Source organism: Nannobrachium achirus (genome assembly GCF_963921795.1).
Source record: "Nannobrachium achirus genome assembly, chromosome: 2".
NCBI classification, from domain to species: Eukaryota; Metazoa; Chordata; class Actinopteri; order Myctophiformes; family Myctophidae; genus Nannobrachium; species Nannobrachium achirus.
Window position 1 is genome coordinate 53081642 of NC_137811.1, and position 12029 is coordinate 53093670.

Here is a 12029-nt window from a genome sequence, read left to right on the forward strand (position 1 = left end):
ACTTTTGGTCATTTTATCGTCTAATCAGGCTTTTATGAACACCCTGAACAGTTTTTAATTTGCTTCATTCAATATTTAGATATTTGATGTAAATGTTATCTGGCCCTCCAGGCTCAGGGCCTCTCTACATACACACCCATTGTAACTTCAAACTCCATTTTAACCATGATAGATTTATTACCAGTAAGACTCCCTAATCGGGAGATAAGCGACCGTTGGTCGCTTATCTCCACAAATATAACCGACAAATCTCACTAAGTCTGACCTCACAAGCCCCATATTTGGACACGAACAACATATAACTACATATATAGAGACATAGCTGCTGACATCAGTATGACATCACACTGCTGACATCAGTATGACATCACACCGTACACAAATGACCCTTATATAAGACCGGCATTATCTACCGACAGATTAGATGCAAGCAGGATCTCGACTCTGACACAACTCATCGGCTCATAAGCAGTATATGCCCATATATGGGCATGGGCATATACTGATGACATTGAGGTTAGACAACACCATCCATATTTGGGCATAGCTGAAATGGGAACTCCAGGAGTTCCTGTCACGCTCATGTCACCATGACTCAGCTATAACCATATTAGCCTGGTTAATAAACCAGACTGCACAACACCACCCCCTGTTGGTAGTGGACACGCAGTGAGGAATTAGTATGAGCAACACCAGGCTATAACCATATAAGGCTTATACAGTATTGTTATGGCTGAGTCATGGTGACATCATGTCAAAGAGGTCCGCCCACCACCCGCAAACAAATCAGTCAGCTCCATATATGGGTACAAAAGGGGGCATGCCCATATATAGGCATATACTGATGACATCAGGGATCTCCATATATGGGCATAAAAGAGACAAGAACCGACATATACAGAGATCTCCATATGGGCATAAAAGGCACAACGACAGTCAGCTCCATATATATGGGCACGAAAGGTGGCATGCCCATATATGGGCATATATACTGTTGACATCAGGGATCTCCATATATGGGCATAAAAGGGACAAGAAAAATGGAGATACAAGGTTTCTGCTTGACAGGATAAAGATATAATGAACCCAGTTACCCCATGAGCTTGTGATGTCACAGAGTGATGTCAGAGCACGTCATCATCAGTGACCACACTTGTTTGATCCACATTTGTTTACAGAGGGTCGTCATGGTTACTCAATATGTTTGAGAGAGCCCTGGTTGTTATGGTTACCACTGCTGCATGGACTCCATATTTGGGTACAGCTGACCTCGCCATACCACTAAATATGGGCATAATGATGACATCATCAGGGGACTATATAACCGCCCGCTTGCAAACATACACTCATAAGATCAAGTACCTTACTAGGGTAAAAAAACATGGTTGCTATGGTAAACAGTTGGTTGCTAGGGTAAAACCATGGTTGCTAAGGTGGTTGCTAACGTACACGGTCTGTTAGACCAGCAACAACAGACTGTTGCCACAGCAACGCACACAAAGGTTTGTGTACACATGTGGTGTGATGTCATACTGATGCGGAGATATGAGCAGGGCAAAGGTGTGACGTGTGACGTGTGACGTGTGACCGACCGACCGACCGACCGACAGACCGACCGACCGACGGACGGCCGGTGGAGGTTTTGATACTAAACTGCGACCTACGGTCGCAAAAAACACCCATGCTACCCTCCCAATACGTGAGCAGGCTGTGTTTTTCAATAACTTTTTTCTTTTATTTTTAATAATTATTTGGGAAAATGGAAAACATTAAATACAATGATATTTTATTAACAATAAATGAACCAAATAACCAAAATAAGACAGAGACGAGCCAAAGGACTATCAATAAATTGCTGTATTGAAGAGAGTCAGACAAAGAGACAAACAGTGAGCTATAGGGGTGTAACGATACATTTGAATAGCGATTCGATACATATCACGATACATGGTTGACGATACGATACATGGACGATATTGGTTCATTCATGGTGTAACGATACGATTCGATTCAATGATTTAAAATCGATATAGTAACTATTTAGCAAAGACATTAAATCTGTGTGAAAGGTGTGGATAGTGCAGGTTTTTAAGGGAAACATGTATTATGGATATAAATAAGTAAACACAGTGATTATCTAGCAAATACATGGACATTGTATATTGACAAACCTGCACCTTGACATGAACCCAGAGATTACACACATGTATCGATAAACCAGATTAGCTATTTGGAAAGGAAAAGTAATTAAACCCCTACTTTTAATTTTTTCTTCTTAAAAATGCTAAATACAATGCACAAGTAGGTAGTATCGATACAATCGATTCTTTGCACTGCCGATTCGATACGATACAAAATAAAACGATACGATTCGATTTTAGCTGTTTTTATTTCGATATACTTCGATCTTTTAAGTTAAAAACGATATTTCGATACAGTTACTATATCGTTACACCCCTAGTGAGCTACCATCCTAGTGGCAGCTTGATAAATTCTCTCTCTTTCCAGATGGAAGTTAACATTGTGGTGAACACTAGATGGAGCTATCTTGGGTGGTATGGGAGGAAATACGAGGTTACTTGAGGGAGGGGTTGTACCTGTGTGTGTAACTCAAATTGTTTGGAAGTAGGGATGGTCCGATCAGGTTTTTTGGAACCGATCACCGAGCACCGATCACAAAAGTTTGATCACCCGATACCGATCAATCACCGATCCGATCAAGTTATTATTTATATATTATTTATATTTTCTAAATGTTAATGTTTTAACTTTAATTAATTAATTCACTCATGAATTCATTTATATATTTGCCTTATAGTTATTTACCAGCATTACTATGTATTTATTATCATAGCAGTAACTAATTATTCCTTCAGCACTGTGGAAATCAACTGGGCATACTGAACGGCTGGTTGATCGGATGCATCGATCGGATCGGTGAATTTACCTTTTGATCTAAACCACCGATTATCGCCGATCACGATTTGATCGGCCCGATCCGATCCATTGCCGATTGATCGGTAACATCTCTATTTGGAAGTAAAGTTCAGAGACTCCCGTACTCCGTCTGTTCGTCTCATTTAACTCACTTCCACAGTGGTGACCTTGACGTTTAAGTGTAGAATATGGCTGACGATGAGAACGCAGAGCACGGTGTTGTGCCTGTCGTTGCTCCGGCCGTGTATGCGGCGACAATCAAGTTGCCTGAGTTTTGGCAACATGATCCTGCCCTGTGGTTTCAACATATTGAAGCACAGTTTCACCTCCGCGGAATTACGGTGGATGACACCAAATACTACCATGTCGTCGCCGTGTTGGATTCCTCAACGACCCGCCGCGTCATGGGTTTCCTGAGGGAGCCACCAACAGACGGAAAATACAACGCTCTCAAAGCGCAGCTGTTGCGGTTGTTTCAGCTCCCCGACGAAGAGTGCGCACATCGCCTGCTGTCACTCAACGGGTTGGGGGACAGTAAACCTACTGAACTAATGGAGAACATGCATACTCCCGACTCCAGTGCGCACGGCTTTGGCCACCTCTCCTCTCGTGCGCACCAAGGATTACCGGGGGTTAGCGGAAGAGGCGGACAGGATACTGCTGGCCTCCCGCCAATACGTTGTGGCTGCTGTGTCTGATCCAGCGGTGGCTGCTGTGTCTGAGCGCAGGGATCAGACACAGAGAGATGAGAGCGGACTGTGTTATTATCATCGCCGTTTTGGCACCAAGGCAAAGCGCTGTATTCCACCATGCTGTTTTGAGAGCCAGGGAAACGCCAGAGCCGGCGCTCGTTAGCAGCTATGAGCGCTGGCGTCATCAATGAGATGCTGTTTATTGAGGACACGTCTTCTGGTCGGCGCTTGCAGGTGGATTCGGGCGCACGGAGGAGCCTGCGACTGCCGTGGACGCGTTGGGAAACGTGCATGGACCGCCGCTGGATGCGGCTAATGGGACTGCCATCCGTACGTTTTGTACTAGGTATGTGACTGTGTTTCAATGGGCATCAGTTTAGCTGGGACTTTATTGTTGCTTCCGTGACCGTGCCAATACTGGGGGACGATTTTTTGTGTGCTCATAGACCTTAAGTTGACGTTGCAAACCGGGGGCTCATTGACTCTGTGTCATTTGACACATACCCCTGCACACTGGGGGGGCCGGGGCCGCCTGCCCTGGCCAATATGCTCGCCACAGGGGATTTGTACCAGTGCCTCATGGCCGAGTTCCCTGCTCTGACAGTCCCCACCTTCTCTGCCGCTGTCGCCAAGCATGGCGTGGAACATTATCCCCACTGTGGGGCCGCCAGTTTTTGTGGCGCCAGTGGCGCCTGTGTGCTGATTTTCGTCGACTAAATAATATCACCACACATGACCGCTACCTGGTTCCACATATCCAGGATTTCTCCGTCCACCTGGCGGGGGCCATCATCTTTTCTAAGATCGATTTGGTGCGCGGTTATCACCACAGGTACCGGTCCACCCGCTCGACGTTCCCAAGACTGCTGTCATCACCCCGCTTGGACTGTTTGAGTTCTTGCGGATTTGGCCTTAAAGGGGCAGTGCAGACTTTCCAGCGGCTGATGGACTCTGTGCTGCGGGGAATGTCATTTTTGTTTGTGTACCTCGATGACATCCTAGTGGCCAGCACATCTGCAGAAGAGCATCTGGGACATCTACGACAACTGTTCCAGCGGCTCAACGAGCATAACCCAGTTCGCAAATACCGCCATTTCGCGTTGCATTGTGGGAAACGCAAAGCTATCTGGGAGTAAATGGGTCCATGAGCGTCTCTGCTGCTTGGGATATGCTTTGAGTGTACGCGTCTTTGCTCTCTACGTGCCGATTATTAAACTGTTTTATGTTATAGCGCTGCACTTCTTCCACTTTATCACAGATGCAATCTGTTACTGTTTTTATAATTAACTAAATAATGTCTATATTAATCTACTCGTGACTCGGAGGGCTTGCCAAAAAATAAAATGAATAAAGTGGGCGCAAGGGCTTGCGCGATGCGGTCGCACAGTAGCCTACCAATTCATATATGATTTGGGCTTTTACATCTCATTCAACCTTAATATGCAAACATGTTTTGTTTTGTTTTGTTAATCTTATGTTATGTCATGATGGCGCAAGCAACTGCATCGTCACCAACTTTCACCACTTTTCTTGGCACTTAATCCATCCATTGCTGTGATCAGACAGTCACTGTTCTTGCTCGTATCCAAGTGATTCCACGACCCATAGAAGTTTGTATCCCTGTTTTATTATCCTCAACCGGGTCCGGCTTGGTTCAGATCACGCCCGGTTCTGTTTGTCATAACAGTAAACCTAAACCCCGACTCCAAGCGAACAAAGAAGTCCCGTACACCGCGCTGATAAACTGGAGAAAATGTGCTTCGAGCCTTCGCAGTATGACGGTGTTTCTGCATATCTAAATGGCAGATATACAACCTGGCGAGTTGAGACGTGTTGTGAGCCTGTAGCTCTGATATTTTCAGCGCGCAACACCATCGTACGACAAATAGGCTGATCTATAACAGCAGCAGCAGCAAACTGTCACGAACCAAAGCAAGGACAGTCTGAGCACGATACAAACTTTAAATGATTATGAATTTTTAATGGTTGTTCTACTTTATAGCATTTTCCCAGGCGGCCACATAGCCGGTGGTCTTTATAATCCATGACTCCCGGGTGCTCCGCCCCCACCTCTCCGACCTCGTTACTGTCGCTATGTCCGACAAGCTTTGAAGTCCGACAGCCCTCACTCAGTCATTTAAAACTGTCAGCACAATGGAGGAGAATGTCACACACAGACACACTGCATGTTGCGTTTTGGACCCAGAGCCTCGAAATCTCTTCCAAATCCGTCAACAAGACCTGGCATGAAATTAGAAAAATATGTAAGCATATTAAAACAAACCAGCAGAGAATACAGAAGGAAATCTCTCTGCTGGATTCAGAGCCGTTTTACACTGACTCGGAAAGATTTAAATATGAATAGGTCTACACTGTATTGGCTAAATGGCCCATGACTATAACACCAACACCTTATTAGTTATGTTAAATATATCTATCTATATATCTATTAAGTAGCCTGCCTAACATTAACCCATACAACCGTCATCATCATCAGCACAGACTTTATTTGTTTAGATCGATTCATGCTATTTTGATGATTAGTGTTATTGACCTGGGCGGAATGTGAGTTACTTTCATCAAGTCTTGTCATGAGACAAGATGAGAAAATATGTGTAGGCTACGACTCATTTTATACCAACACATTGTATGTGTTTATATCAAGAAGCACCAAGGAATAGGCTACTTCGTCTGATATAAAGCAACTTATCACTGGACTGGACAGTTGTGTACATAAGGTAAGAAAGGCAACAATCTAATAAATATACCTACAAGTGAATTTGACGCCTAAACGGCGTGTTAATGTATTTATTTGATCTGTGATGGTGTTTAAACAGCCTGTAGCGACGAATGAGGTAAGCAGTAGCCTACAGCTGTCTATCTCTCTCTATTTCACAACAACCAGAATAAACTGCTTCAAATGTAGGCTAGGCCTACGTGTTTCTTATCATACCGATTGCTTATAAATCTACAACATTTGATATCTCTGGCGTTAAAACGTCTCGATTCCGAAAGGTTTTAGCCGCGGGAGTCACAAAACGAGCAAGGGTGTCGTTGCACCAAATTCTGGGCCCTGGGTACAAGGATTCACTGTGGGCCCACATAAATGTTCTTCATCTGGGGATTTAAAAAATAGCAGATATACAAGCTCGCAGCGCGGCACTTTCTAGTTTATATATCCGCTATTTTTCAAACTCTAAAGTATAAAATAATTAAGGCCCTTCCACCTTGGGCCTTAGTAACTCAGTCCCACTCCCCCCTCTTGTGACGCACCTGCACACGTCCTGCGTCTACTGCTGCATGTCAGAAATACAACACTTTGCGTTGTTCATTCTTCATTAGGCTACTTTATCAGTAGCTATTTTACATAACAAATAAGGTGTTGTAGTCATGGGTCAATGGCCTTTTAGCCAACACAGTGTATTCATATTTAAATCGGCTTTTTTATATAAAAAACGGCGATCTGTGGTCCAACAGACAGGGGCTTCCTCATTCCTTTTTTTCCCAAATATTCCTCTGCGGTTTTGTTCCATAGTTTTGTTCCATTAGCCGTGTAGGCTACTACTACTACGGACCCCCTTTGCGGCGGCGCCAGGGGGTCCGCGGGGGTCCCTCGGCCGATGCAGAGGCCCCTTTATTTAAAAGAAGTACATTACAAAGAGTACTTCTCTTATTTAATACAATTATAGAAATGATTAGATCTATAGAACTATGTATTTTCTATTTATATCATTTTGTTATTTATTTTATTTCATTTCATTGTAGTATTTATGTATAATTTTTTGAGCATTTAGACTTCCATAGGGACTGGTGATGGAATTAGCTAAAATTATGGATAAGAAAACCCAGAGTACTCACTTTTACAAGACATGGCAACAGCTGGTTGCCATGCCAACTCCGGGGCCTTTTGATTGGCTAGTGGGACAGGCCTCACATCTTTGGCTCTCTGCCGATCATGTGCAGATGATGAAAGCATTCGTGATGAAGTAACCAAAAAAACAACTCGTAAAACAGTAAGAAAATATTCGTATTTTGGCTTGCCTTTTTAGTTTTGGCATAATAATCATTGCAGCTTCCAAAAAAACATTCTTACTTTTTTTTTTACGTATATATTTTTTATATTTATTTGTTTACGTGTATTTTTTGGGTAAAAATGTTTACGAGTAAAAAAAAAAAGGAAAAGTACGAATACGAATTAATTATGGCACAAAGATAACCTCATAGATCGCTGTCGTTTGAAATGATCACCGATCAACCCCCCGGGGACGAGATCTGATCTGATGCAATATCTGCCTCGTCTGGGGGGCCCTTTAGTCTAGTGACAGCATGTGGTTGTCACCAGAGAATGGCCCAGCATAGTGTATGTCAGGGTTCTCCAGTCTAGTGAAGCACCCCGGCCCGAATAGGAGAAAGATACAGGTATATATTGTCTGGCTCTGCCCCTTAGGCATAAAGGGACGGAGCAGCACAACAATGGCATGGAACCATACAAACAGGTTTTGTTACATACATTGATTGGTCATTGCACAACATACAAGACATGATAATTACAGGGAAACAGAGTGAGCAGCGAGTGGTCGTCGTGGTCAAACAAGTTACTGTCTGATCCTCTGGCTTTGAAGGTTTTGTGCGTGCGTGTGCATGTGCGTGTGTGTGTGGGGGTGTGTGTGCACGTGTCCCCCAGTTCCTCAGGTTGATACAGTGTCTGTGTTAAAGGTGATACACCGTGAAATTTCACTTTTCCTATTTTAAAACCTTTTTTTGGGGTCCCACTAGCACCTTCCATCCTCAAGTCCCATTTCTGACCGTTGTGTCTTTCTCTGGTTTTGAGAAGGCGAAGGTTAAAAGTATCCCACGGGTTCTCAAAACAGGCTATCCAGATTTGCTGCCGATTGTGACGTCATCTGCCGATTGTGACGTCATCATCAAAAAAGAATTCAGGCCAAAGGTGGTACTGCAGCTGAAATGCTGAAATGAGTGGTAATTTAGCCTCAAACCTTTTGAAAAACGTTTTTGGGACATAAACAATATGACATAAATACTTGTGTATCACCTTTAAACAATTCTAACAGAGCCTGGGTGCAGGCCTCGTCATTAGAGTGACCACACAGGTTTCTGGTAGTTTCCTGGAGTCACTGTATAAGATTTGTGTGCGTAAGCTCAAGTATGTATGACCTTATCCTGAAGGTCTTAAACAGATCAAACCAAAAGGCGGAGTTCAGCAGTAGTATCTCTCTGACTGGACATTTATACCATATTGTACTGTGTAATACTGTGTGATATAATTGGTCGAACCGATGTATAGTTACATAAATGTACTGCCCTAACATTGACAGAAAGGGATGAATGACAAATAAAGCAATCTTGAATCTTGGTTTCACTCACTCCTAATAATTCGATGTAACTTTCCATCTCTTTTGGCTTTTGGCTTCAACCATCGGGTTTGGCTGTCATCTGTCATCAAATCAATTTCCTGATCAACATCTATCCCCCTACTAGCATTTGGTTCGTTGGCTAATATTTCTGTAGCTAAAATGTTTTTACGGGACAGGGTCGCTGGCCCTGTGCACAAACCCCCTTGGGGGGTGGGTGGAGTTGGCTTGTTAGTCCTCTCCCTCATTCCTAATGTCTTCCAGGCAATAGATTACAGACTCACACCACATGAGACCAGACAGGTCTGAGGTTGTGTACAAGCTGCCCCGGCACGTCAAGCCCAACCAACTCCTGCTGCCATGTATGTGGTATTCTGTGCAGAGTTCCCACTACTGGCAGCGCAAGACAATCTCACTAGTGGCTTAATAATAGTGAAGATAATAATAAGCAAGGCCAGCGGCCTTCACAGATCTGTTTGATTAATATATTGATGAATGGATGTTCATGTACAGTATGCTTGTACAGACGATCATCATTGGCTGCTGCAGCCGCCTACAATTGTCGTGAAATGGATAACGTGACCAATTGACCATCTAACAATGCATCATTTACAGAAGCATCGTAAACCTATATACGCATGTACAACTTCTCCTGCTCAGCCCAGCTTCACCTGTACAGTGGTATTGCTGACTTACGAAGGAGAGACGGTAACATGTAATATGCACAGCAGAAATACCTTCCTGGTGGTCTCTTCTGTTCCCCATTTCTATGCCCAACACACATGCTGCCTTTAGTAGGAGGTTAAGATAAGAACTATCACCCAGCAGCGCTCCAATGCTCTTGGCTCGACCCTAACGACTGTTCTCCATCTCTTGCAGCCAAGGCAACCTTTGACGCCATCTCCAAGACGTACGTCTACCAGACCCCTGTCCAGTGGAAGGAGCCGGCGGTGCCGCCTCCCAAGCCTGAGGTTGGTACCGTGCACAGTATTGCCTTCCTGTCAGTTTGATACCGTGCAGTGTTGCCTTCCTGTCAGGGCTGAAACTGTCCCTTTCCACCAATTACAATTACCATTTCCTTTTTACACTGTGACTCAAAATGGAGATTTAGATTTAAAGTGACAGTCTTCACTTGCAGCATAAGGTTCTTGAGTACGTATTGGTCCAACTGACGGGTATCTACATTGTGTAATTCATATAGATTTTTATTATAATGGCCTGAAGATTCACCACAAACCAAAGACAATTTCATACTTTGTTGCTGATCTACATCTACAAGCGCACAACATGTCGCGTCATTCATGACATGTTGAGCCCCAAATACATTTTCATGATTGATTAAATCAATTGATTATTAACAGTTGCAGGCCTACGTCAGTTACTCATTTTTATTGCGACCTTCAGGTCGCAGTTACTACCAAAACCTCGACAGGCTGTCTGTCCGTCAGTCTGTCCGTCAGTCTGTCAGTCTGTCTGTCACGTCACACTGTTCCCCAACTCATATCTCCGCCACTGTTGCCCCAATCCATGCCAAACTTTGCACACACACTCCTTGCTTGCCAATCCACAACCTCCCGGGACCCCCGGAGCTCCAGGGACCCCCAGGGACCCCCTGTCGCCGCTGCCAAAAAGTGCTAAAATGACCAATGACCACCCCAACGGGGCTGTTAACAGGGAATTCCCAGGGACCGCCGACTCCTGGTGATCCAGAATGGATGCAAAAGTGGTCGCACCCCTAGTGGAGGACCCCCGCCACTGCAGTGCACACAAAATGCCGTAACTCGGGCTAGGAGCGACCGGGAGAGCCAGGGCCAGTACCCACGCACCCGCCTCGGCGGCGCCAAGAGAGCCGTCAACATGAATCTGTCCCATATAGCGCCACCATCAGGGCCAATTTTTCAAACACATTTTTTGAAACTGCTCCTACAGATTTTGCCCTAAAATCACGCAAATCGGTACACAGTATGTCTACACTCATGTCATCAACATGGATCTCTCCCATATAGCGCCACCATCAGGCCCATTTTTTTAAACACATTTTTGGACACTGCTCCTACAGATTTTGCCCTAAAATCACGCAAATCGGTACACAGTATGTCTACACTCATGTCATCAACATGGATCTGTCCCATATAGCGCCACCATCAGGCCCATTTTTTCAAACACATTTTTGGACACTGCTCCTACAGATTTTGCCCCAAAATCACGCAAATCGGTACACAGTATGTCTACACTCATGCCATCAACATTGACCTGTCCCATATAGCGCCACCATCAGGCCCATTTTTTCAAACACATTTTTGGACACTGCTCCTACAGATTTTGCCCTAAAATTACGCAAATCGGTACACAGTATGTCTACACTCATGTCATCAACATGGATCTGTCCCATATATTTTTTCAAACACATTTTTTGGACACTGCTCCTACACATTTTGCCCTAAAATCACGCTGCGACCTGACGGTCGCTTATCTCCCGATTAGGGAGTCTTACTGGTGTTGATTGGAAGCGAGTTGAGATCATAAAACTAACCTTTTGTATTTCTCGTTTACAGGCTACACCGCTGACCTTTGATGAACTGAAGGAATACTTTTTGGACGAGAGAGACAAAGATTTTAACAAGAGATGAATGCCTGGTGTTTTTTGCCAATTCATTTGACTTTTGTTTGGTTGTCAATTACAGTGTTGAGGGTGAAAATGTAATCTGTTGTTGGGATCATACCGTATATGTCAACAGTAACAAAGTTGTCACGTTGCTCCTGTTCACCTCTATGAATAAAGGAATTGTTATCACATTGTGTCCTCATTCTTAATTTCTTATTAAAGGAGTAGTTCACCGCAAAAATGATTACTATTGATTTCTATTGATTACTCATGCCATGGTTTTTTGTCACATTCCTAAGACAATAATTTGATTACAATAAATGTACCCCCATTAATTCCAGATGGAGACCCAAATGCATTTGGGTCCCCATCCGGAATCAATGGGGGTGAATTTACTTTTTAACTTAATTGGTCTTAGGAATG

The 12029-nt window shown here is 43.9% G+C and overlaps 1 protein-coding gene across 1 annotated transcript in view; it reads left to right on the forward strand.

Annotated features, from left to right (window-relative positions):
- Positions 1-11631, forward strand: part of LOC308298948 (small ribosomal subunit protein uS5-like) — a gene marked incomplete at both ends in the record, with an annotated part of 30368 nt that extends 18737 nt beyond the window's left edge. The window contains 2 exons of the mRNA XM_080742643.1: positions 9881-9972; positions 11557-11631. Of these exons, the coding sequence (XP_080598769.1) occupies positions 9881-9972; positions 11557-11631 (167 nt within the window). The remainder of the gene's footprint in view (positions 1-9880; positions 9973-11556) is intronic.
- Between the last annotated feature and the right edge of the window lie 398 nt (positions 11632-12029).